This window comes from Tasmannia lanceolata, unplaced genomic scaffold (assembly GCF_043159265.1).
Source record: "Tasmannia lanceolata isolate RefF3 unplaced genomic scaffold, GAP_Taslan_0.1 ptg000018l, whole genome shotgun sequence".
NCBI lineage: Eukaryota > Viridiplantae > Streptophyta > Magnoliopsida > Canellales > Winteraceae > Tasmannia > Tasmannia lanceolata.
This window is the reverse complement of record NW_027518695.1, coordinates 3,262,660-3,289,772: the sequence shown is the minus strand read 5'-3', so window position 1 is coordinate 3,289,772 and position 27,113 is coordinate 3,262,660. Positions and strand designations below refer to the sequence as shown.

The 27,113-nt window shown below is 38.1% G+C and overlaps 4 protein-coding genes across 6 annotated transcripts in view; 1 reads left to right on the top strand and 3 right to left on the bottom strand.

Moving 5' to 3' along the window:
- Positions 1-1,163, top strand: part of LOC143850714 (Leucine-rich repeat family protein) — a 34,351-nt gene extending 33,188 nt beyond the window's left edge. The window contains exons 15-16 of the mRNA XM_077359936.1: positions 446-592; positions 702-1,163. Coding sequence (XP_077216051.1) covers positions 446-592; positions 702-886 — 332 coding nt within the window. The 3' untranslated portion in view covers positions 887-1,163. The remainder of the gene's footprint in view (positions 1-445; positions 593-701) is intronic.
- Positions 1,164-4,004: 2,841 nt separating this feature from the next.
- On the bottom strand, positions 4,005-12,579 carry LOC143850944 (uncharacterized). Of its 3 annotated transcripts, none has more exons than XM_077360240.1 (6): positions 12,420-12,579; positions 12,149-12,273; positions 11,309-11,405; positions 10,939-11,048; positions 10,263-10,337; positions 4,005-4,392 (listed from the first exon to the last, which is right to left on the bottom strand). In XM_077360240.1, the coding sequence occupies exons 1-6, from the start codon at positions 12,487-12,489 to the stop codon at positions 4,363-4,365; spliced, it is 507 nt and encodes a 168-aa protein (XP_077216355.1). In that variant the 5' UTR covers positions 12,490-12,579; the 3' UTR covers positions 4,005-4,362. The 3 variants fall into 3 exon arrangements, with proteins under 3 accessions (XP_077216355.1, XP_077216353.1, XP_077216354.1); XM_077360238.1 differs by having other exon boundaries at positions 4,005-4,384; XM_077360239.1 differs by lacking the exon at positions 4,005-4,392 and adding an exon at positions 4,422-4,710.
- A 3,541-nt stretch (positions 12,580-16,120) lies between these two features.
- Positions 16,121-17,640, bottom strand: LOC143850861 (prephenate dehydrogenase family protein). The gene has a single exon (XM_077360134.1). It carries the CDS (start codon positions 17,425-17,427, stop codon positions 16,381-16,383), a length of 1,047 nt encoding a protein of 348 aa, XP_077216249.1. The 5' UTR covers positions 17,428-17,640; the 3' UTR covers positions 16,121-16,380.
- Positions 17,641-20,566: 2,926 nt separating this feature from the next.
- LOC143849597 (pyrophosphate-energized vacuolar membrane proton pump-like) lies at positions 20,567-26,125 on the bottom strand. The gene is made up of 8 exons (XM_077358666.1): positions 25,694-26,125; positions 24,092-24,666; positions 23,593-23,972; positions 23,418-23,504; positions 23,003-23,333; positions 21,419-21,829; positions 21,253-21,312; positions 20,567-21,066 (listed from the first exon to the last, which is right to left on the bottom strand). The coding sequence occupies exons 1-8, from the start codon at positions 25,944-25,946 to the stop codon at positions 20,860-20,862; spliced, it is 2,304 nt and encodes a 767-aa protein (XP_077214781.1). The 5' UTR covers positions 25,947-26,125; the 3' UTR covers positions 20,567-20,859.
- Between the last annotated feature and the right edge of the window lie 988 nt (positions 26,126-27,113).

Below are 27,113 nucleotides of genomic sequence, written 5' to 3'. Positions count from 1 at the left end.
TGATATCTGTAGTTCTATGGAGTAATACTAAATTTTTATTATATCCCAAATTATTCCAACATTCTATGTGGTATAAGAGGTTCCATTGAGCTTACGACCTTGTTCTCACTCATTTTCTGACTTTCAATGTTCTAATGGAGGGTTGCGGCTTATGTCACTGTTTAAAAACTCTCCCAAGTCAATTGTTCACTTGATGGGGATTTTTGTGACATAGTGAATGATCTTTTTGTTTGCTTGCTAAGTTGCTATTGATATATTTAGTTTATTCATTATTGCACCATTTGAATTCATCATATAGTGTATGATATGCTATGTGGTTGAATGGATCATAGGGTAGATGTTTTATAAAATCTCATCCCGCAAGGATATACTCCAATCATACTAAAAAGAATATTGAATCTGACCAACCATATTAGTGCTTTATATCTGCATTTGTTTAATTCAGACTTCAAGAACCTTCGATCCCTTGAGGTATGCGGTGGAGGGATAACAGATGCTGGTGTGAAGAATATTAAAGACCTTGTTTCCTTAACTCTATTGAATCTTTCTCAAAATGGAAGCCTCACAGATAAAACCTTGGAAACAATTTCTGGTATGTTATCCTACAATTTTAGATATTATGTGGTCTCTCTATCTGCTTATTCATTCTAGTACTCAAATGTTGCTTTCTTACATTGTTCATACTTGCATTTGTATTATAGGATTGACTGCCCTGGTTTCCCTGAATGTTTCAAATTCCCGTGTATCAAATGCGGGGTTGCAATATTTGAAACCTTTGAAAAATCTCAAATCATTATCCCTGGAATCCTGCAAAGTGACGGCCAGCGAGATTCGGAAGCTTCAGTTGACTGCTCTCCCCAATCTGGTAAACATTCGACCTGAGTAGTTCTTGAGGAGCATAATATGACTGTAAATAGTTCACAGCCATGGAAGGGCAGCTTATGTAGACATATATGATATAATAAGTTGTGGATAAATTATCAAGAAGACTTTAATGAACTGTACATGTGGGAATGCTAGACTGGAGTATTTGGAACTGTAAATATAGATGAAGAATTATGTGACGGGGAGGGAAAGACCGTGTAGTTGCTTTCAGTGCATGTGAGCAACACAAGGTGTAAATATGCTTCCCCTGCAGTCTATGGAATTCCGGAAATTGTATATATGCCTTGTCATGAATTTCTGTTAGTTGTTAGAAACATGAATAACATCTCTTCAAGTTGATTAAAAAAAAACATGATATTGTGCAAAACTGTTGACATTGGGGACTTTTGCAACGGTATGTGCAGGAATACAAGCCTTGCAATAGTTCCGATATTTAGGCCCTGTTTCTAGGCTCTGTTTGTTTTGGATTTTGAGGACTTATTGCGAGTCCGATAAACTGATTATTCAACATAAAATTACATTTAATTTTGTTTGCAATAGTCAGTTTTCGTCTAAATCGGTTCACAAATTCCAGAACGAACAGGATATTTGGATTTTGAGAATCGATTGAGTCCAAAACTGATTATTGGGCTCAAAATTATGTTTAATCTCTCTCTGGATGGTGGTTTCATATGTAGAAAAATGGCTGATTTCAGCTTCATCTATGTTATTAATCGGTGCATTTCAAAATATTCTTGGTTATTTTGGAGCAAGGAGTACCTGTCTGAAAATTATCAGAAGGTTTTTAAGGAAGGGAACAATGAAGAAAACTTGGAGGTGAAAATGTAATAATTTTTTTTACTTTTCAAAAAAAAAAAAATGTAACAATTTTTAGGAAAAAACAACTAGGGGTGGGAAATATCATCCTGACAGTGGGGCCGTTTGGATACGTGGATTTTAAAATCCGGGATTTCTTCATAATTGTGGCTAAGAGACGAGAAGAAGTGGACCAGCCGTTGTTTTTGACTTCTCGCCATTCTTTCTGTAAGCAAGACAGTAGCAGATCCTCCCATATTTCTAGGTTTTAGAGATCTCAGGATGCAGGAGAGATTTTTAAAACTTGAATTTCTCACTTAAAATCAAAGAAACGCTGTCAGGACAGCATACAACAGCTTGATCATGAACCCTATTTATACTGTTTTTCAAAGTAAAAACCTTGATTCTAAAATCCGCACACCCAAACAGCCCCTAATTGTCTTCATATCATTTTCCAAAAAAATGGCCAGAAATAGTAGTGGTGTCGATGGATTCACTTAAGATCTTGACCTGTTTGGGTCAGACTCAATTGGTTGCATGTAGAGCAGAACAATTCCAATGACTCAATTCAATGTTAAAATATGCCTTCTAATAGCACCAATAGTACATATAACACACAATTTATCAAGCGCCCATTTAACCCCATGCCCAAACCTAGCCATTACAGAAGAAGGGAAAACCCTAACTTACAAGAAAAGGGACTAATACCATACGGTAAATGATACAATCGCTCCCTTTTCTTCCTTGGGCTATCCCCTTCTGGTGTAAAAAAGTAGTCATAAATACACTAAACGGGGTGTCTCATGGAAAAAGGGGGCGCATATATAACTTCTACACCAGATTTTAGGGATTAAACAATGGCAGTGATAAATCGACCCCCAATTATCTTAAATCGACCCCCTATGTGTCTTTCTCTCTCCTCTGGGTTTGAGAGAGACCCAAAGGGGGTCGATTTAAGATATATGGGGTTCGATTTATCACTCCCCTAAAACAAAGGGATGTTATGTACTCACCCCCTTTCTTCCCTGGGCCACCCCATCTATTGTATCTATGAGTCTATGACCACCCATTACCACTACAAGCGGCTGGCCAAAGTAAGAAAAGGGGGTGAATGTATCATTCCCTAAAACAAATTGGGGTCAATTAACCCTTCACATAGGATTCTAAAGTCTAAAGTCTTCATTATCCAAGCAATTACAACCTCCTTGAATGTCGGAGGAAGCAATTACAATCGCTCCCTTTTCTTCCTTGGGCTATCCCCTTTTGGTGTAAAAAAGTAGTCATAAATACACTAAATGGGGTATCTCATGGGAAAAGGGGGCGCATATATCACTTCTACACCAGATTTTAGGGATAAAACAAAGGGAAGTTATATAGTCGCCCCCTTTCTTCCCTGGGCCACCCCCCTCTATTGTATCTATGAGCCCCCTCTCTACTGTATCTATGACTACCCATTTACACTACAAGCGGCTGGCCCAAGTAAGAAAAGGGGGTGAATGTATCATTCCCTAAAACAAATTGGGGTCAATTAACCCTTCGCATAGGATTCTAAATTCTAAACTCTTCATTATCCAAGCAATTACAACCTCCTTGAATGTGGAAGGAAGCTTGGGAAAACATGAAACCAAAAAAGAGGGAGGGAAATCTTGGGACACCAAAACCCTAACTTATGTACAAGAGGTCAAAAGAGTAATGAAACAGAAAAAAGAAAAAGAAAAAGAAAATAAAAGGAATTAAATTCAAAATTCACCCACCTAAATGTAGTTAATAAATTAGGGCGAGGGAGGTCACAAAAAACCTTTACAATTTTCTCTTTTTATCCCCCACGAAATTCCTATTTACCAAAAGAACCCTAACCCGAGTTCGCTCGTTCCAAGCGTTTCTAAGGTTTTTGGATAGGGTTTTTCAAAAAGGGTTGCAATTATGTGGTTGCTTTGGAGAGGATGCTCTCTTATCTAATGGAAACTGTTGTGGTTCAGACAGTTGCTAAATCTGCTCTGTGGCCTCTCTTGGCAATATGGGTTTCAAGCTCTGCTCTTTTATGTTTTATTTTTTTTCAGTTTCTTTTTCTTTCATCTGGGTTTTACTGTAAAGCTGTGATATGTGCTTATGTTTATGGGTAGTTTTAATGTAGTAGTTTTGTATTTGTGTGTATGTACTGTAGGGTTATTGGGTTAGTTATTTGTGATGTGGCATTCCATCTTGCTTGTATTTATGCAGTAGCAATTATATTAAATGGGAGAATAGAAGAATTTTACAACAGAGGAAAATTTTGTTCTAGGAGAGTCTTGCTTCCTCTCGAATCGAGCCATTAAGAGGTCCAGTTGCCTCGAATCAACCTCTTTCCCTTCTCTATTTCTATATTTTCCTTGCTTATTTGTGTTACGGCCAATTACGCACGTAACAAGCTGTTTGTGTATTACGGGTTTGATATTTCAGAAAATGAACCAACAGATCGAGATGGTAGCAGATGGACCATTTACAGAATCCCTGCTATAATTTTTACCATAATACACATTTTCTGTTGCAAAACAATGGCAACCATTACTTCTTTGTGTTGAAGAACAGATCGTTCACCGCCCTCCATTCGATTTTGGTAGGGCGTGCTTCCAAGTTTACTCTCCTTCTGTGTGGAAAATGCCAGTCAGATTATCTAGTCGACAGGGACTTCAACCTCCATCTTCAGGCCAGAATTTCCAAGAATCTGAATGACTTGCCATAACAACAGTAAGAAAGAGAATAAATGCAACTAACTTAAGAACGGAAATCAAGTAAGGCCATGAATTTTTTTTCCATGGATTATTAATTTATCCAGTGGTGGGGGAGGGGAGAGGATTGAGAGGGCACGAGTGAAGAGAGAGTGAGAAGTGGCTTAAAAAAGAGTGAAATGAAAAACTCCACTCAAACTACAGATTTATTTTTCCTATTTTTTCAGAAACTTAGCACCATCTATTCCCTTCTGCTCTCTCAAATTCTCCCCTTCTCCCACTCTTTCTACCCATCTCTCACCACTGGGCAAACAAATATTCCCTGAAAAAATTCATGGTTGTCAAACATGGCCAAATATCAGATGAATTTCTATAGAAACCATGAATGAGCTATTGTGATGCTTGAATAGAGCAAACAAAGAACATTAGCAGAAGAAAAATGGAGTTAAAAACACAAAATCTAATCAAAAGAAAACATTCAGTTGACATCGTATTAATAATCAGATATTAAAATGGCGATTGCTCATCAACAGAAGAACCCAAAACATGTCACCTAATGACCACGAGGAATCATCAATGTAAAGGAGAGGAGAGAAATAGCATCTATTTATATTCTTCCAGATAATGGAAGGTATGGCAACTGGAAAGGGATGGCCACCAGCTAGATCAAAATGTTTTCTTTCACAATTAAAAGATGGTAAAACAGAATCTGTAAGGAGTTTATGATAATTGTCAAAGGACTCAAATCAAAGGATTTTGAATAAGAAATTGAGTAAATCAAGACTAAATGGAATAAATGGATCTCAAAAGGTCCATAAAGGAGCCATCATAGGTCAAGTTCCTGCTCATCTGATGCACATATCCACATTTCAATGGCATTTTAAGACAGGTGTTCGAATATGCTCTCATATTTTCCGAGAAAACATACTCCAAGAAACAGAATGGAAAAAAAGGAAGAAAAACTGGGTAGAAAGAAAAATGCAGAGAATCAACTTATAGCTATAGTAATCAAGTTATCATTGCTCTTGCAGACTAAAGGTTCTTTTTTTCAGCAGGTTGTTTGGGTCATCTTCATCATTTCATTGTATCAATACTGTTGGCTGGGAGAGGGAAACTGATCAAAAGCTGAGAAACAATTAAGCGGGGACTATGTCCCCTTGATGTTCTACTTTGGCCTATATGGCCTATCGGCACTGATGTTCTTTGGTCCATTAATTTACTTTGTATTAAAAATAATGAACAATAAAAATAAAATTCTGAATATCAGTAAGAATTAACTTCATGTAAGGAAAAACTAGCATGGATGAAACCAAAAAAAAAAGGCATGGCTGATTTTCATAAAAAAAACATCCAGCATGAGTAGAAGAGAAAAGCCATGCCATGACATCTCAAATGTGTCCGCAGAAGCTCAATATAATATGACATCCTAAACATCGATCTATGATACTATAGCAAATGCAAATCCAAAAGAAGTAAAGGGACGTACCATTCAAAAAAAAAAAAAAAGTAAAGGGACATCCCCAGAAAAAGCTGTATAAAATCTCGAAAAAAGAGAAGAAAAAATGTGAACGGAAAAAAACTACTGAGAGGAAGTGAAATAACTCCAAGAGCAAAGGGAATTGTGAGGGAGTTCCTAATCCCCTGACCAAACTTGTCAAGGTAAACCCTCCCCTCTCTCTCTCTCTCTTCTCTCCTCCCTTCTTCTACTATTCCATCTCCCTCTTCTCCCTTATATCCTCAATTCACTCCATTTCTCCCTTCTTACACCATACATTCATGTTTCCACCTTTCCTCCTGTTCACCCTTCCTGGTTGGGTTTATAAAAGTTCTCTCTTTTCCTCTTTTCACCTCTCCCGGTTTGATTTATAAATCATTCTCCTTTTTCCCCTTATCTTTTCTTCCCCTTGATCACCATTCCCCTTTTCTTGATCTTGATCTTCTTTTCTTTCCTTTATCATGATCTTGATCTTTTCTAGATCATCATCTTCCTTTTTTTTAGAGCTAAAAGAGTTCTTTCCATAAGAGTGTTACAAGAGAGGGGGCAAGCGGTCTCCAACAATTACACCTCAAAGTCAACAAGCAGATAGCTACAAAAACATATGCAAAAGACATGGCCCAACATTGGGAAAAATCAAAGACGAGCATCAGAACCAACCGTGTCGTTCAAGCGATTACGCCTGGATCATTTATCCAATGCCTTCTTGAGGCAAGCCTTGAACCACCTCTATCAAGGCCTTCTCCACACCCTCCTTCGCCAAGAGATCTGCGCATACGTTGGCCGATCTTCTCATCTGATGAAAATGTGGGCCAATTATGCGCACCAAATCTCTGGTCTCGGCAATGATATCATCAAGCTTCCACGGAACTCTACTTTTATTTTATCCCCAGGACTGAGCATTGGTGGAATCCCCCTAGATGATTAGCGAACCCAATCTATGATCTGCAAACAATCTTAAACCCGAAAGCAATGCCCTTGCTTCCGCTTCGTTTGCATCACAAATACCCGTCGGGCCCGAAAGGAAGATCGTGATCTTCCTTTCTTTTCAAGATCTTGATCATTGCTTGATCTCTATCTCTCGGATCTTGATCTTTCTTTCCTTCATCTCTCCTTGTCTTGGCAGAGATGAGTTTCTCCTCATATCTCTCGTTATGTCTCTTTCTTCTCTTGGAAGCTACCTACATCTAGACGTCAATCCCCACACACTACTTAAGTACCGATTTTTCCTACATTCTGATTTTCACTACGGCCTACCAATATTTTTCCTTGGAGCCTACCCTCATTCCTCCTTAACCACATACCCTACACATATACCTACCATCATTCCATTAACCCTTCAAGATTTCTTTGGGCCATAATTAGGGGTTTATTTTACAAATCTGATTTCTTGTCAGACATGATAAGACATCTGCTTATTATTGAGTAGGGAACTGATTTCTCTGATTTATATAATCTATTGTATGGAACACTCTTGGCTGACTTGATTTCTATTGGCGGAAGAATTCAAAAGCTTTGAATCTTTGTAAAACCTAATTTTCTTTTGATAACTAGTTATTTATTCTGTTTTTTTTAAGGGTAACTTGTTATTTATTATATTATGAGAATGTATAGTGCAAACTCACATAAATCAACCTACGAACCCTAGGTTTGCATCAATTGATATCAGAGTCAGATTTGCACTAATTTCTCATCCTCCAGGTAGCCTCTTTACCATTCTAGCTAAAAGTTATTACAGAACTCAAGTTGGATCAACTATCTACAAATCAACGATTTAGACACCTTTAGATTCAAATTTGCGTTCTCATCATCCGTATTTCCAGAAATGGTTATCATCTGTATGACTGATGCCGGCCACTTTCATCCTCCACATTTTGGATCAACTATCTACAAATCAACGATTTAGACACCTTTAGATTCAAATTTGCATTCTCATCATCTGTATCACTGATTTTTCCCAGAAATGGTCATCATGGTATGACTGATGCCGGCCACTTTCATCCTCCACATTGCTGTTGTCATCAATCTCTCTTAGTATAAAAATTTGAAAATCTAGGTTTCCCAATTTTCCATGGACTCGTCTCTTCAGATCTCCAGATTGGCTCTAAGGATAGGTGATCTGAATTGTTTCTGAGATCTTTTATTCAAGACCAACCTCATTTGATTTAGTTTTGATTGGAGGTCATGCTGATCAATTCTTGGCATGCATTTTGGCTTGCACCCTACGTTTTATAATGATTTTGATAAAATCTAGGAGATTCAATCCATCTAGCTAGTAATGGAAAAAATATTTTTTTACCATTCAAAAAAATGAAAAAAAATATTTTGAATCAATAATTTTTCCATAAGTATGCTGCATACTCCTGTGGTAAGGGACTGATAATTAAAGTATATGACAATGCATATTTTTAGGCACCAGAGGTTGGGTATCCGTAAGTCGAGATTTTCTATTGAATAGAAACTATCAATGAACCAAGGACATAATTTATAGCTTGACTTCTGAATGTCCTTTTCATGTTTATTTACAATGGAAGTGGAGCGAAACAGAATTTAAGATCATATGTTGATGATAAAATTAATAGCATAAGGATCAGGTTTTACAATTTCCTTAAACATTATCTTTGATCTTTTATATTACCTATAAGCCATAAAAGTTTTAAAATAGAACGTCACTTGAGTCCTTATATAGCTTTAGGTAATGTTTTAATACTTGGAACCGAAACGTAAAAGGGGTCGAATTATATTGGATCATAGATCATATATGATTCATTCATATTTATAATATAAATTATAAACAAATCAGAGATAATAATAAAATGACTAATTATCATTCTCCTCAAAATCCATTAATTAAATAGAAACTACTATGATTAGTTATTCAATATCATAATACGAATTATTTGCTAACAAACTTGTCACATACTAATCATTCATTTTCTTTCCAAACCCATATATATTAGATAATAATCTTAAAAATAATAAAAGATACAAGTTCATATCAATTCTCAATCTCAAACATCAAATGACAATTGAAGAAAATCAATTATCAAAAACTGATAAGTCGTCGTCATTGTCCTCATTATCATCATATCTATTCTCGATACAAGTAATGCCCTCAAGAACATGCACTGTTTGACTGAGTTCATATACCAACATAGATAGGAGAAAGAGAAAGTATGTTGTAGGGTTAATATTTATCTGCTTATCAAATTTGTAATAGTAAGTACACATGCAGTCACATGAGAGAGAGAGAGCATGAAAAATAACCAAAGAACTTTTAATTTTATGGTCTCTAACTAACTGCTTATAATCTTGGCCAAAGAAGGTAATATGCAGAGTCCCCACCTACTTCTAATCTCAGTGTAGAAAAAAGAAGAGAAATGTGATGTTCGAAAATTATTCTCTGCATTGCTTTTGCGCTTTTTTGTAAAAAGAATATAAAATAAAAAAAACTTCGCAAGAATGCATTCCACGATCCTGAACAATGATGCCCGTTTCTCCTAATTTTGTGTTTTGAGTAGTAAAAAGATTGGTTTTTTTTTTTTTTTTTGGAAGCGGTAAGAAGTCGTTTTGGGTGATTCTCATTCTCCTATTTTTGTCCATTTTGTCTACGCAAAAAGAGGGAGAAAGAAAAGCTTTCTGAAACAAGGACAAAGTGCGGACAACGTGCATCTGCTGACTTGGCGTCTACAACTATTTCTAATCTCAGCCAAAGGTGTGGAAAAAACAAGAACTTAACTACTTCAAATGGTGGGTTGCTTCAAGCGAAAGGTGATTTATTTAGGTGGGAGGCAACAATAGTCACCATGTAAGTTCTCTTTCTTCTTTGTCTTCTTCGCCATCTTTTTTTTCTGATGGTTCGAAATAGTTCCAAAATTTCTTTCATCGGTTCAAACTGGTTCAACTACTTCAAGCAGAACCGGTTCAAACTGGTCCTTCCACCTTATCTTCTTCTTTTCCCCCCTATTCTCCTTCTTACTAGATCAGTTTGATTTGATTCATTTGAACTCCTCATCTTTTTTCTTCCTTCTCACAATATGATTTTTTAGGGCTTCTCCTAATGTAAGAGGCAAATGTGGTCTTTTGAAAGAAAGTTTTATTTCTTTCATATAAAACTTAAATAGGATATATCTCACAATCATACGATATATGGTCGAATCGTACGATTTAATTGAAATTCACAAGATTCATAGAAATTAAATTCAATCATGGGATTCAAATCGAAATATATAAGATTTGTTTTGAATCGTAAATCCTAAGATTTTCAAAACAATGGTTTTAGGCTTCATTTTTTTTCTAGGACGCATCTGTTAGATTGCCAATAAAAAGTCAACCCTGCATTTTCCATATACAAAGTGTCCAAATGAAAGGAACAATACCTTAACGAAGTCACCCAACAAGAAAGAGCACTCCCTTGTGTAACCAGCCTCTTCAAAAACGTGGCTCAAAACTTGCTGAAAAGAAATAAAAAATACAATGAAATTAGTTCAGTGACTTTTACCCATGTGCAGATGCATGGAAGTTATTGAATGAGCATATAGATGTTTATCAGAAAGCGAGACAGGTTGGTTAATAGGCTATTTATTGGTTGTGACCATTCATTGATGAGAAACATCTCTAGGCGTGTCTTAAAGATGAAGCTAATCAATTTCTTGCTTAGGAATTTATACCAGACTTGGAGCTTTCCAGATGAATCATCATCCTGCAATTTAAATTGACTGGAAAAATTTATTTGTATGATGTTTCTGATGTTGGTGAGTCAGTGTCTCCATATATGTGTGATTAACTTTGTCCTTTAGTATCTTTCCAAGTTAAAAAATAAAAAACAAGAACTTTTTTTTTGAAAATATAAAAAACAACAACTTAAACAAGAAAAACTACCTATACTTTTCTCTAAGCTTCTTTAGAACCAATAACAGGTATTGCCAGCCAAGAACACAAGTGGCAAAAGAGTGGTCCAAAGTGCTGCCGGGAAAGATCATTCATATCAATCTCCTAAACTTCCAATGCAAGAACTTCTATTGCCAAAGAAAAGAAAGAGCTGCATAAGGATACCTCTCTTTGCTCCTCAGACATGAATGATCCCGTCAAATCTCGCAACACCTCTAATACATCATTGAAGCTCACCTTTCCATTACAGTCTGAGTCATAAACCTTGAAGATGACTGAATCACATAGATAATTAAAATGTTTAGTAATAACACCGACAAAGACACAAAATTACCATATCCCTGATTGAACAATTATATTTTCTATATCAGCTACCATTGCAGAAAAAAGTGCTGGTTTGTTATTTGGGCAACACCATATACTACCATGTATCAATAAAAAGTGACTGCTTGAAGAATAAAAAGAACAGGATTTGTAAATATGAACAGCGCTGATGAATGGGGACAACTTCACAGTTGAGGAAAGTAAGTCGTACGTTCAATTTTCTGTGGAAGACTTGCATGAGAGCTGAAGGCTGACAAGAAGGATACAAAGTCTTTAAAGTTCAAGCCATCCACCATTCTAAGCAGCCTCTACAATGAAAACAGAAGCCAGCGAAAACACGAAGATATGAGATACAGCTCTAAGCTTCAAAAAACTGTGCCATTCTTATAGAAATGTGAATGTGCAATGAGCAATATTCATCACTAGACCAATAAAAAATAAAGAAGAAAAATGTACATAAACATAAATCACAAAAAATCTATGGCATGCAAAACAACTGATACCATGTGAAACAACCAATTACTCCAAAAGCTTTAAGTTGTTAGAGTTGGCATTATTTAATCACTTATACTTCAACACTCCCCCTCATCTGTGGCCCCTCTTTTTCTTTTTCTTTTTTTTTGGGGGGGGGGGGGGGGTTGGCCCGTACACCTGGATTTTTAATATTAAGAAGTTGTTGGGGTTAGAACCCAGGACCTGCTGCGAAGCAATAGCTCTGATACTATGTGAAACAACCAGTTACTCCAAAAGCTTAAGTTGATAGAGTTGCGTTATTTAATCATTTATACTTCAACAATACCATCCCATACTCCACTTGGCATCAGAAATCATATGCCTGGTATTTTTCAATCGAAATTCTATGGCATATTTTTGTTTTTTTTAATGATCAGTAAGTAACAAAGCATTAAAAACTAGGACAATTACCATCTGCAGTCATTGATCCTTAAGTCCCATAGAATATACTAGAGAGTTATAAAAAATAAAAAAATTACTAGAAAGTTAGAAAAAACAAAGAGTTAAATTAGGGCATCATAAGAAGTATAGGAAGTACCAGAGAAAGGGGATTTACAGCGAACTCTGGAACAGATAAGAACTCATCAGCGGATATAAAACCTTTTGAATTTCTATCTAGCTGACAAAATCTCTTGTACAGTGACACAATTTCTTGCTGCGAAACTGAATCACCCCAACCCCACAAAAAAAAAAAAAAAAAACAGAAACAGAAAAATTCAACACATAAATAAATAAATAATCCAAGGGGAAAGATTTAAAAAGAGAAAAAAAATAAAAATCAAAGAATCGAGAAAAGAGAAACAAAATACAGAGATTGTTGCAGTGTTCTTGAACTTCTTCAATGTCGTACTGAGTAAGCATCGATGACGTATTTCCCATCTTTCTCCTCTCTAATCACCTAAAACAAGAACACGGAGAGGTATTATTTATAAAGGTTTGAAGAGGCTTTGTCATCATCGAAGGCCTATCAATAAAAACCATGCCGTGTTGAGGTAAGACGGGGCCCACATTGACGTATATGTACCGATTGTTAAATCTTTTTGGTATGAATTCTGCACTTTCATTGGAGAAGCCCATGGGGCCTACCTACTTTGTTCTTGTAATTTCAGAGGTGGACAATAATGGGGGTTACAAATAAGGGGGTGGTGTTTGGATCTAGAGAAAATAATATTTTTATCAGCACTACTGTATTTTGATGAGGGCATGGCCCTCACCATAAGATGATCCAAACCGTCCATTAGATGGGCCACAACCTAACTAGGTTGTGCCCCAAAAATCATTTCCATTGGTTGATCCTAACCCTCCGATCTATAGAGGGTTAGGATCAACACTCTATATCAACCAATGGAAATGACCATCTAATGGAAAGTTTGGATCATCTTATGGTGCGGGCGATACCATACATTTTCCATATTTTTTATGAAATAAAATATTTGATGGAAAATTAAAATCTAGGGTCAAGCAAATTTTCAGCTTTTTTTTTTAAGAAAAGAAAATAAGAAAGAAATGGATTATAAAAAAATCAATGAAAATAAGTTTACCAAATATTGCAAATTTTATTTTCCATGAAAAAAGAAATTCTGAAAAAAATTTCCCCTACATCCAAACAGCCCCGTGTCACAATCGAGGGTTACTGCCAATAGCTTTCAACCATTACATGCTTAGAAATTATAATAATCCTTTTCTCTTTTCTCTTTTCTCTTTTCTCTTTCTTGTGCTATGATATTTCTATCATGTATAATCTATCTATACTATCAATGACTTTGGATCTTTGTTATGGACAAACCGAAGTTTTAGGAACAGCAAATGCGGGTGAAGGACTTCTGTTAAACTTTATTACAGTTGAAATAGTAAGACATTGTCAGCATCACCAAATGGTAATCAAAGTCAGAACTCAAAAAAACACACTGAGAATTAACACTTTGGCCCTGTTCGTTTAAGATTTTGACATCCTTATTTCTTTTCTTTTTTTAAATTGACAAATATATTCATCAAAATTACAATGGGGACCGGTAGTCCCACTAGATTTACATAATATGAATTGCCTAGGAGCATTCTCCTTGGCCCAAAAGAAAAACTCATTACCCCTACATTACCCAATAACCTCAATTGAATCGAATAAAGCAAAAAGTGCCATATTTGTGTAACCCCAAGTCAAGATCGTGACCTACCACGTCACACCGATTTCTCCACTGCAATCCGCTGGCAAATTTGATTTTCAAAAATCCCGCTCGAAGGCCTAGAGCTATTGTGCGCCCCTAACCGTGCACGATAGCCAACCACCCAACACATCATCCGATCTCCGGCGGTCTCCACCTCGAACTACCACCAAACACCGACGGCTCCGTATTAAAAATATATCAAATTCTTCCACCATCTTCTCTAAAACCTACTTCTACTAACCCAAAAATCATCCCATCCAAAAGTATATTCATAGCCCTAACCCTAAACCGTAACCCTAAAGACTATACTACTCCCCCACCTCCGTCCCCAATCAACTCTAACCCTAACAACCCTAAAACTCCCCTCATCTTCCTCCTCCTTCAAACCTTAACCCTACAAGGTTCATTGCCGTTATCCACAAACTCCCTCAGCTCCATATCCAATCTCCTCATTTTCCCCTGAATCCGAACACCATTTTTCCTTACATTGGCCCCTTCTACAGCCTCCAACAACTTGCCCATCCATTTTCTCCATCAACCCTAATTAGATCCAGCCCCTTTACCATTAAATCCGGCCTTCTCGAGCCCAGCTCCGGCCATTCCGCCCTATATATGGCCCCCGGCTTTCCATAACCCCCGGATTCGATAATCCACGGCCTCGCATTGCCTATAGCTGGCCTTCCACTGCTCCAGATCTAGCACCCCACGGCCTTTCACGGCCGCCGGAAACCTTCACGGTTTTTCCCGGCTCCAGTTTCAGCTTCACAGCCTTCATGACTTCAGATTCGGCCTCCACGGCTCCCAATCCAGCCTCCACGGCCCCAGATTCTTCCTCCACAGCTCTAGATCTAGCCACCACGGAAAAACCATGTTCCAGATCTAGCCTCCACGGTTCCCGATTCGGCCTCTGCGGCTCATCTTTTGCCAACCATGAAGAGACGGTAAAAAGAGGATTTGCAATGGGGAGAGGGGAACGAGAGAGAGAGAGAGAGAGAGAGAGAGAGAGAGGGAGACGAGAGAGGGAGACGAGAGAGATAAAGATGTAGGAGAGAGAGGGGACGAGAGAGAGGAAGACGAGAGGGAGAAACCGCCTTCCTACCTAAGCCGACGCCCTAGTGAGGGAGCTTTTTTAATCACCTTTTTTTTCGCGCCTATGACATCCAATTGTGAATGCCAAACCTATTATTGGACCCAAATTTAAACACAATTTTGCGTCAAATAATCGGTTTGGCGTTTAGAATCGGAGCAATCTAACACAAGCCGCAACTATTCCTGGGGGTTGAGCCTCTAGGTCGGTGTTAAAGACTATGTTCTTCAACCCTGAGGTCGGAGGTTCAACCCCAGCTTACCTATCAATAAAAAAAGTTGCAACTATTCCTGTAGGTATGGAGCTTTTGTAAGGATAAAAGTATATTTGAGGAACAAAGTCGCAAGATTATTAACATATATGGGTCCAAATTGAGTCGGGTCGGTTTGAGCTTTTGTTAAAAATGAATTGGAATCAACACGAACCTGGCCCAATTTTGTGGTAATGTCTCAACCCGAATTCCCAAAATTTGACATGAGTTGACCCCTATTAACATAGCCAGAATTCTTAAGGAAACCTATGCATGATCTGCACTTTTACTTTTCCTGTGCATAAAATGGTCTGGAACGGAGAAGAGGTAGAAAACTAAGATCGGAAGCGAACTGACAAGGAATAGACAATTTTTTAAAATAGCACAGATTACACAAACATTTCTTTTGCTAATTTGGTTTTGTAAACTTCCATATTCACTCCTTGGACTAATTACCAAAAAAATATAGAGTGAGAGGATTTAGAAAGCTTGGGAAAATGTACCTCCACATGACACTTCTCTTGAGAATTCCATGGGTTGGTATTAGTGGAAGGCCTGGTTCCGAGACTTGGAGTTCATGGGAACATTCATGAGTGATTACCACTAACAAGTGGTGATTTAAAGTGGGAAATAACAATTGCTACAAGAGGAACTAATTCATTCCAAATTCAAGAATATGATTGATTGGTCTGTGTGCCTCTCCTATTCCTTTTCTGTATCCCCCAGTTCCTGGGATACAATTTGATCCTTCTACAACCAAAACTCAATTTGTTGAGAGCACTTAATGGCTTCCTTATGGAAAAATCAATTTACATAGAGGAACTAGGTCCACGGCATTTGTGAACCAACTATTGGTACAAGAGGAACTAAGTCCAATGCATTTACAGACTAAGACCAAGTAAATAAACTATTAAAATCATGTGGAAATAGATCCACATGAAAACCATGAGTTCAGTATCAAAACAATTGAGTGAACATAGAACTCAAACAATACCAACTTCCGGACGCATCTATCTCTTGAGAAAATGTGAAAATTTATGAACAAATAGCACATTATATGTATGCAATTTCAGCTCACAATGTCACCCCAATGTTTCCAATGGTCAATGAAGAAAGCACATTACAAATAGAGAAAAGTCAATTGATCTATAACCTAAACTGTTCTTTGAAGAACAAAACAAATTTATTCATACCAGAACAACCCAAGTTGATTGGTTAGGACTTTTAACTCAAAGACAACAACGGAGAATGAATTCCTCTGAAGACTATTTTCAAATAGCTCTTGTGCCATCCAATCCCAAGTCATTCTCAAACAACTGCTTCCTTAGTACATCATGCAACTGCCCAAAAAGCTGCCTTTTCACTGAATCAAAAGCATTTTCCAACCTCTGTAACTCCTCTGTCGCATTCGGATTATACATAAACAAGCCATAGTAAAGATCATAGCTATCTTTAGACGTATTCTCCACCAAATCCAACAATTTCTCATACCCTTTCGTATTAATCGGTGTAGACTTCAAATCCAAATTCTTCAACATCCTTCCCACCGTATGCGTTATAAATTGTGACCCCGCAGCAAATATATCATGCTCTGCACAACTCATCTCCTTCATTTCACAACCCTCTCGCGCGAAAATATCTAAAAATTGTTGGCAGCGATTAGCCCTCGATTCATCGCTCCCAATTCGAACTTTTTCATAGACGAAAGGGAGATCTTTCCAACCATTTTTTCCGCTCTCCGGTCCGAACATTGGGTGGGTGCAAAGAACATCGAATTCGAGCGGTAATGTCTGAAGAAAGAGATTTTTTGGGAATTCTTTGACTGAAAGGACATCAACAAAGAGGGTATTTCTCTTAAGCCTTTTTATGGGCAAAGATTTTAGAACAGTTTCAGTGGAAAGTATTGAAGTGCAGAGGAGGATTACTTCTGGGTGTTCTTCACAGAGATCATGTGCGTCGAGAAAATAAGAGACACCCATTTTTTTGGCGGTTTCAGAATGGTCAGAATGAGAGTGGGCTAAGACAATATGGCCTTGTCGGATTAAGGTTTTGGCGAGGAATTGGCCGAAATTTCCGAATCCGACTATGGCGATTTTGAGCTTGCTGCAATTCTGGAATTGGTGGGAGATGAGGGATTCATAATCGAAGGGCTGAGCTGCGTCGAGAGCTCTGATTTGGAGGGTTAGATGGGGTCGAACGAGTGGAGGAGTTGGATTGAAGATGAGAGATGAAGGGAAAGAAGAAGGACATGGGAGATAAGGTTTCGGAGGTTGAAGGGGCTTGGTTTTTGAATGTTGGGGAAAACCAAGACTGAGCATTTTTATTCTTTCTTTTTCTTGCTCTTGCAAGAAAAAAGAATGTAAGAAAGGTTGTACAAAACCCTGAAAAAGAACCCTAAAATAGGGAAAGATAATGACTGTATTGCAGATAGGAGGAGAAAGGGGTTGTTGATTGATAAACTCTGAATTTTCACTAAGCCTGGACGGATTACAAAGAGAATTTGATGGTGCTTATACACAGAGCACTTACATGGTAAATATAGAATGAAATCAAGATAACTAGGGAAAGAGATTACAATAGAAGATTCTAATCCAGCTTCATTTCTATTTCAATCTTATTGCTTAATCTAGCTAGGTTGCCTCCCTTAACCTACTTGCCTAATCTACACCAAGACGATTCAACTGTGAACCTCAACCCAATCCAATGTCTCACATATTCTAACATGCTCTCTCAAACGTATGTGAATTGAAAAATCGACATACGTTTGATTACAATAAGATTTCCAAAGTAAAATTCTCCAATATAAAAATTGAATTTTTCACTAGAATCTCTAATAAGAAAATAGAATCCTTTGATTTGAAGCACAATACCAAAGTTTGATGATGAATATCCCATGCTGATGTCCGAGACTGATTGCCAAAGAAGACGTCGCTTGTCGATGTGTCGTGAAGAGGGCTTAAAAGTCAATAGATTATAGCCTCAATGGGGCTAGATGATACTCAAGTTTCGATGGGCGAGTAGGAATGAATCACTATAGATCAATGCCGTAATGGGCAAAAAATGAGCCTCAATAGGCAAGACATCATGGATTGACTACCAATCCACATGGAATGAAAGTAACTCTCAGGCGCGCACGTAGAGAAATCGAGGCACCTTAATTGAGTAAAGGAATTATTTCAGGCACGTACCTAAAGAAGGGCACCTCAACTGAAATAGAAAATTTAAGTATTTTGGAAAAGAAAAATTGAATGAGAGAAAGCAAACAACTAGCGGCAAATATGGTGATGACAAATATTGGCAAAATTTGGACAGGAATGAAAAGGCAGTGCAAATATAAAAAAATGAGGGTTAGTGATAAGACAAGGCAGTGAGCTTCCAAGAGAATATGGGGCTTAAAAACCGCAAAGGGGTGAAAATTTTGGAAAAAAAGAAGAGAAGGGACGCCAATATCGATTTATTTATTGCAGAATCTCTAGCTGATATACCGGGCCCCTTTTCACAACAACGCCTCCATATTTTATGGGAGATGATATTTTCACTCCCCCTGCATTTCCCATGCGCTCCCCTTATAACGTAATCTGACGTAAAAAGTGGGTAACTTTAACGCCTTTTGAGGTCAAAATCACGTTACAAGGGAGGCGCATGCATAATGCAAGGGGGTGAAAATATCATCGCCCTTTTGGGAAATGTAATAACCTATTGAAATTTTATACCGTGTATCCCTTATTTTTCAAAAAGTACTGTAGGGACCATACTATAGGATGATCCAAACCGTCCATATGATGGGCCATAATGAAAATAGGTTGTTCCCAAAAAATATCTCCAATGGATGATCCTAGCCTTCCGTTCTATAGAGGTCTCCGTAATATGCAATTCATCTATAGATCGGAGGGTTGGGATCATCCCGTGGAAATGATTATATTTGGGCACAACCTATTTACGTTATGGCCCATCACATGGACGGTTTGGATCATCCTATAGTGTGGTCCGTACAGTACTTTTTGAAAAAATAAGGGACTATAAGGACTTACACCGTATAAAATCTCGTTCTTTAAATGCTAAAAGACAAGATGGTTTCTAAAAATATCAAAACATGGTTGTGCTGATATCATTTCCCATGATATATTCCCTTTTTTAACTTGAGACATCCCCTCCAGAACAAAACATATAGGAATCAAGACACCTAGTCCCCACAGAAATGCACACTCCGACTCCTTGGCAACCCAATTCATTGAATCAAAATAATAGGGGTAACGCCCTGTTGTTTTTTAGTACAAAACTGAATATTGAACTCAATATTGCGTTTAACATTGAGTTCAATAATCAACATTGAGTTCAATAATCTTTTTTTTTTCTTTTTATGAAACTGTTAGATTTTATTGCTAAAGAGAAGGCCCTTACCAAGGCGGTCAAGGGGCCAATCACAAAGACAAATACAAAATATCCAAATGAACAAATTGGAGGCTCCCTCACGGGGGAAGAAAATAAAATAAAAATTCTAGGTCAGATCTAGACACACCTACCCGAGCAAGACAATCTCACTCTTCATTCATCGACCTCCTTACGCGATCATAAATAAGCGTATGGCCTTCAACCCTATCTAAAATCTCATACTTTTTTTTTTTTAATGAAAAAACGCCATGGGGAGAAGATCTACGTTCCGACCACCTTATGACATTCAAGGAATCTCCTTCCACTATAAGGTTCAATCATCAGAAACAAACAGGGCGTAAACAAATCTACAATCCTACCTTCCTAATTACAGTCGCAGAGCCCGAAGCCAAACCTAGACAACGATCTTAAGAAGTCGAATTTTGTTTTTGCAGCAACCGTATCAAGGTTGGATAGAGGAGAATATGTCAAGGAGGATAAGCATTCCAGGCATTTCAAATATAAGAATTCTAAAAGATGGAAAAATGATTCAAAATAAATGTGGAAAAAACCATGGAAAGTGGTACCCGGAGAAAAGGGGGGCAGTAATATTAGCTGCAGTTTAAAAAACGTAAGCAGGATAAGGCCATTGGGCTTGGCCTTATGCTTCTTCTCAAGTGAAAGAGTCAGACTCCTCTGACTAAAAATTCCGAGTACAAGTATACCCGCATCTCATCTCGGTATGGAAAAAGAACCTAATGTTTGACGACAAAAAAGGAATGAACGCAGACCATCAAAACATTTGTAATGGCATTCAACTTCTTCCTCAATGAAACCAAATTGAAAATCTCACCAAGGTGGAAAGTGAAAAAGGTCAGATTGTGCATCCTTTTTTTCATAATTCCACCCCTTTTCTTTTACATGGAGCTTTGTTTCATTATTAATGCAAATAATGAAACCACAAAACCTGTTCTTTCTCACTTTCATGTCCACTGAGAGGAGGCAACCAAACGGGGAAGGCTGATTTTCACGAGTAAATGATCACTCCTGCCAATGAATACACGAATAAATGAATATATGCATATGTATCTCAAAAGGGTTCCCCTCTCTATTTCAAAGGAAACCAATGGCATAACAGAAATTGGAGCCCAACCGTTCTTCAGAAACGACCAGGACTCAATCCAAAAGAAGAATCATCATCTGTGAAAAAGGTAAAATTTTGCTTGTCCACTGCTAAGCGACATGGGTACAAAAGTAAATGCTGCTATAATTAGAGCTAAATAACTGAGGGAGAAGAAAATGAAAGAGAAGTGAAGAAAAAGATAAGGCAGAGAGCTAGTTGGAAGGAACGACAAGCTATTTATGTGTTTCTTTCCACTTTAGAAAATCTTGAAGAGCAGGCCTCCGTGCCTGGCAAAGAAAGGAGCGAAGACGAGTGACTCCACAGCCATGAGCTTGATTAGTATGTTAAGCGACGGCCCAGATGTGTCCTTGAGTGGGTCCCCGATAGTGTCACCGATCACAGCTGCCTTGTGTGGTTCAGATCCTTTTGGACCGAGACTCCTAGCATGCTCAGAAGCACCAGCCTAACCACATTTTGGAAGCATCAGCAACATTACAAAGTCATCGCAAGTGCAAATGCAAACTTGACAACGGTGTTTCTTAAGGAGAAGTCTTAGGAAATTAAATGGCCTCTTAAACTAATGTAAGGAGATATTTAAGGGTTCCAAAAGAAATGAAATAAGGCTACAAAAGCAAGAAAGAAATGTTACCTCAATATACTTCTTGGCATTATCCCATGCACCACCAGTGTTGGATGCAGAGATTGCAATCTGTTGATCAGAACCAGAAAAGGATAAATTTAGTCCTAGAGTTTCGAACATATAATAATAGGATAGTGTAATATGTTGTTGTGAGCATAAGAGTATCTCTATTTACCTGTACCCCAGAGACAAGGGCACCTGCTAGGACACCAGATAGAGTTTCCACACCAAAGAAGGTCCCAACAATGAGGGGCGTGAGCATAACCAACGCACCGGGAGGGATCATTTCTTTGATGGAGGCGTCAGTGGAGATCTTGACACAGGTAGCATAGTCAGGTTTAGCAAGGCCCTCCATTAGACCTGGTATTGTGTTGAATTGCCGGCGGACCTCCTCCACCATTTTCAGGGCAGCACTACCCACACTTTTCATGGTCATGGCCGAAAACCAGTATGGAAGCATGGCACCCACAATCAACCCAATAAAGACCTTCGGGGTCAGAACATCTACTGTCGAAATTGCCGCACGACTCACAAAGGCACCAAAAAGTGCTAGAGACACTAGGGCTGCGGATCCAATGGCAAAGCCCTAGGAGGAGGATGAATCAATCACAAAGCCAGTTATGGTCATGAAGAAGGGAGGAAAAGCAACGATTCAAAAGAACAAAAAAAAAGAAGGGAGGAAAAGCAAGAGAAATATATGAACAAGGTAAACCAGAGCAAATATCTTAACCTAACTTACACATTCAGTACATAAGTATTAAATTAACCTTCACCTCTATTTAAAAGGCAAGGCTACTTCTTTAAACAAGAATCAGGTATCCCTCATAGACATGCATATCTTTGCACAAAATTCAGGGCATTCTTTGCCTAACATGTCAAGTGAGCTGATGTGCACCAGCTTCTGCTTGATATAACCAGATAGTCACTTGTATTCATAGAAAATATAGGGCTCACTTGTCAAATTCGTTCAGATGGGGCATTCTGTTTATCCTTACAAATGAAATGTCTCGGTGCTCCTCCCATTTCGGTGATCCATTTTGGAAAAGAAGCAACAAAAAATTCAACAAGTTTAAATTTTAAAATTGGGATAAAATAGAAAAACATGAGCACATCAGTAGCAAAAACAAAGGCAAAACATAACTGAACATTTTATTAAACCTACCATTTATTACTAGCGTGTAAATATCTATTGGAAATCAAGATAATATAAGTACCACTTGTATAACCCATATAAAGAGAGATTTTTGTTATAGTTAAACCCACACACTTCATTGGAGATGGTTTTCCGAGCAAGGACATCTACCTTCTGTGGGGAAAGGGTAAGAAAATAAAACAAAATGACCTGAACAAAAAGGTTGACATGAATGATTGAAATATTCAGAATTCACCAGAACACAGGCCGGTACATTCTGATTTCCTTGCCCAAACAGAACATTTGAAAAATCCCATCCAGCAGGGAAAAAATGACAACTAAAATCTAGGGTTGCCTCATTTCCATCTTTCTTCTTAAAAGATGAGAGGCCCTCGCATTGCACAACCAAATGCATGTGTATTGACTTGGTATGTCTATTACCAATACGGTGAGAGGCTAAAATTACAATGACTACCATGGCAAATCAAATAATTCAACAATTGGCAGGAATACTTATGAGCAGCACAAAGGAAAAGGAAAAGGAAAAGGAGAACCAAGATCACTATAGTCATGTGGTATCATCATTAAGAAGGATGGAAAGGAACAACTTCCAGCATTATATAATACCTTTCCAATTGCAGCGGTAGTATTTCCTGCGGCATCAAGAGCATCTGTTCTCTCACGGATCCTGTGGCTCATGCCAGCCATCTCTGCAATGCCTCCAGCATTGTCGCTGATGGGGCCATAAGCGTCAATGGCCAAACCAGTGGCAATTGTGCTCAACATTCCAAGGGCAGCTACTGCAATACCATACATGGCAGCAAGGCTAAAACTCACAAAAATACTAACGGCGATGGCAAAAATAGGAATAATGACAGATTTGTATCCCAAAGCAAGCCCAAAGATAACATTGGTAGCAGCTCCAGTCCTGCAGGAATCAGCAACATCTTGCACGGGGCTGCAAAAAAAGGAGAAGTATTGTTGGAACAGAGAGTAACATGAAGAAATATGCCAGACGAATAGCAAACTTCTAGATGGTTACCTGTATGCATTGCTCGTGTAATACTCAGTTACAAACCCAATAACCAGCCCAGCCCATAAGCCAATGGCAACACAGAAAAACAGCTCCCTGGCAAATCCAACTCATAGATTAGATGCTAATAACAGGCATCAATGCCCAACAGTTGAAAAGACGGAATTAATTATAGAAGGTTTACCAGTTCTTCACATCCTTCTGTACTCCAAAATTGAAGATTGTGAAGGACGATGGGAGGCCGATCCAGCTAACAATTGCAATCCCAATAGTCATCAGAACGGTGGAGATGACAAGCTGCTTCTTCAATGTTGGCTCAATTTCCTTCACTGCCTTGATTTCGAAGAAATCGGTCGCAAAAAGTGTAGTGATCAAACAAACAATGATGCCCATGGAACTAATGAGAAGGGGATAACACATTGCGGTAAATTCATGGTTGTTTCCGAAAGAGGAGATAGAGGCAACAACAAGGGCAGCACAAGAAGATTCTGCATACGAGCCAAAAAGATCCGATCCCATCCCAGCAATATCCCCAACGTTATCACCGACATTGTCGGCAATCACCTAAAAATACAAAAGAATTTTTTCTTTTTCTTTTGAGAGGTAGAGATAGTACAATTTAAACACATAATTCAAAGGAAGCTCAGCAACTGGGGGTTTTAGAGATGAATGAAGTTTCTTACAGCGGGGTTCCTTGGGTCATCCTCAGGAATGTTCATCTCAACTTTGCCCACAAGATCTGCACCAACATCTGCAGCTTTTGTATAGATGCCTCCCCCAACTCTGCCAAACAGAGCCATGGAAGACCCACCAAGTCCATAACCGGTGATGGCCTCAAAAAGGCCTTCCCAATCATCACCATAGTACACCTTGAAGAGGTTGATGACAATGTAAAGCACCAAGAGGCCATTTGCTGAAAGCAGAAATCCCATAACAGCACCAGATCTGAATGCAGTGATAAAAGCTTTCCCAACACCCTTCCTCGCCTCTAGAGTTGTCCTTGCATTTGCATATGTCGCAATTTTCATCCCAAGGAAACCAGAAACAACAGAGGTGATTGCACCAAGCAAGAATGATACAGTGCTGAAGATGGCAGTAGCAAGTGCAGGCTTGCACATCTTGTCCTTGTTATATGTGCAGGTTTGGCTCTTGGTGCTGAAGCCCTCCACGGAGCCGAGGAAGAGGAAAATCAGGATCGCAAAAGCAATCATAAAAACCCCAACATACTGATATTCAGTAAAAAGGAAAGATGTTGCTCCTGTTTACATCCATACATGCCAGAGATCAGAGAACACACACTCTGCTCACCAATTACATATCCATACAGCCAATCATGAAATCTACATCCAAAGTTGCTAATTTGCTATGAACTATTGAACACAAGAAAAGGATTTTAGAAAAATCACTACCCAATCATATACAAAAAATACAATAACCACAAGAAGGCATTAGAACCACTCAAACAAGATGACAAAAGTGAACAAAAATCATGGTTAAATAATTCAGCAAACAAATCTAAATGACGGTAACAGCAAAAAAAAAAAAAAAAAAAACTAATATCAATAATTAAATACATCTGCGGCCATTGTAGTTGCAGTAACGAGACGCTGTAGTTTAGGAAGTACTAATAGAAACAATAATAATACTTAAATTGCTGTGATCTTACTAAAGACAGCTTAAACCATAGTACATACAATGTTAACTAGAGAGCGCTAAAAAAAAACAACCACAACAACAGCAGCATATCAAAAAAATGGAAAGTCACCAAAACACAAATGCAAGAACAACATATCAAAAATTAAAAGTTCGAGATTTTCCAGGACAAAAAAAAGAAGCAATTATTAACTGGTCTGCTAGGTTCTGAGTATAATTTCTAAATTTCACAGGCATTCTCATTCCAGATCAGTCATAAAAAAATCTCAGAAATCAGCAACATCTAAACCGTAAGTGTTAATCTCCTCATGAAATCCTACCTCTAAATGTTTTTTCTCTAATGCACATCAAAGCCAGAGATGTAGAACAAGATGAAAGAAATCGCAAACGCATTAACATACACAGTAAAAAAAAATGTTGAAAGAAAAAGAAAGAAAGAAGAAGGCAAGTAAGCTAAATAAGAGGTAAGAACAGAAGCCAGAAACTCAAAACCCTGTCCTTAGCAACATACAGAGACGAGATCCACAGCAAAAAGAAGAAGAAAAAGCAGAGGAGCTCTCATAAATCCGCAAAAACAGGACTAGATCTAGCAAAAGAAATACAGACAAGTTAAGATCTGAAGCTAAACAGACCTTCACTAATAGCGTTCTGAATCTCAGCGCATTTAAGAACGGTGTTGTGGTCGTTGAGGCCTTCCTCCTCTTCGATCAGATAATCAGAGTATCCATTCTTGCTGTTGTTCTCCGGAGAAGGAGACTTCCGCTCCGGTGAGACCTTGACGAGAGAGACTAGATACCATTGGATCAAAGAGAAGACTATACCTATAAAGGCAGAAACCGGAATCAAGATCTCAGTCAATAGATCTGAAAGAATTGTTTCTCCCATACTCGATTCAACTGCAAAATATCACCAAATCGGACGGTGGATTTCCGTCCGAGAACTATCTCGGAAAGAGAATGAGAATACGAGGGTTTTGTATCCACAATCCCTCGCTTCTCTTCTTATTTATACGTAGAGAGGGGGGGGAGAGATCACTTTTAATGTACAGTGAGGGGGAATATATTGAAGAGGGCTATAGGGCGTATTTAAGACTCGGTTTCGTGTCCGAATCGTACTCTACTTTCCTTCATTTTAACTGCTTCTATTATTCTTATTTTTTATTTGGATTTCTTCTTTTAAGTTGCGGATATTGAGCGTGCGTCAATCCCACTGGATAATACTGTTGTTGTTCGTCTTTTCTTTTTTTATTTTATTTTTTGCTATTTATATCTTTTTTGTTTTTTGTTTTTTGTTTTTTGCTTCTGATTTTTTTTGTCTCTGCTTCCTGAATGAAAGGAAGCGGGGGAGGAGGGAGGCATGAGAGTTGAGACTCGAATCTCACCTTTGGCTTTGTGGGACCCAAATAATAATACTTAATCTCTTTCCAAGTTGGGTCTCACTTTTGCCTTGTCTACATGTTCCTAATTCCGTTCAAAATGAATGCATCGAGAATACCTTGAGGCTCACTTACGTTCCCTGGAAAGCAAATCCCTGAAAAATAGCCTCTTTTTTTTCCTTGACAATACAGAATTCTGGTGTTCACTTGCTGTCCAGGGAAAATAGAATTACACATGTAGAATTGTTACAGTAAGTCAAAAAATGACATGGAAAAGCCCATCCCCCCCTCCCGCGCCCATTAGGGATTTCATTTCAGACCAAAAACACACGGATTTCGTTTCCATGAGAACTAGTGCAAAAAGAAGGGCAAACAGTTTCCCTGGAAACCTTTTCCTGCACAGATTCCCTGAATTTCTTTTCCTAATACCACTTCAGATTCCCAGGAAACATTTTCTTTTCCTTTCCCGGGAAAACCTGTGAACAGAGCCTGATTGGATATATATATAAGCCCTTGATCCATCAAGACTAGTCTAAGATTATACTAAGGTAGATTCTTGATTTTTGGTCTTTTATATGGTAATTTTTGTCTTTTTAGATATATTAATATTTTGGTTGTTTTACCGGAATTAAAAATCTACCATGGGTATTTTAGTCACAAAATTATAGCAAGACCAG

Excerpts from the sequence above, each read along its gene's own strand:
- LOC143850944 (XM_077360238.1), bottom strand. The coding sequence starts at position 12,489 with ATGGGAAATACGTCATCGATGCTTACTCAGTACGACATTGAAGAAGTT. Across the intron at positions 11,049-11,308 it reads TCTTCCACAGAAAATTGAAC|TCATCTTCAAGGTTTATGAC; the intron begins GTACGACTTACT and ends TATGTGATTCAG. Across the intron at positions 4,385-10,262 it reads TGTTGGGTGACTTCGTTAAG|ATTCTTGGAAATTCTGGCCT; the intron begins GTATTGTTCCTT and ends CAAGTCATTCAG.
- LOC143850861 (XM_077360134.1), bottom strand. The coding sequence starts at position 17,427 with ATGCTCAGTCTTGGTTTTCCCCAACATTCAAAAACCAAGCCCCTTCAA.
- LOC143849597 (XM_077358666.1), bottom strand. The coding sequence starts at position 25,946 with ATGGGAGAAACAATTCTTTCAGATCTATTGACTGAGATCTTGATTCCG. Across the intron at positions 23,973-24,091 it reads ATGACCCAAGGAACCCCGCT|GTGATTGCCGACAATGTCGG; the intron begins GTAAGAAACTTC and ends TTGTATTTTTAG. Across the intron at positions 23,505-23,592 it reads CAGAAGGATGTGAAGAACTG|GGAGCTGTTTTTCTGTGTTG; the intron begins GTAAACCTTCTA and ends TGGATTTGCCAG.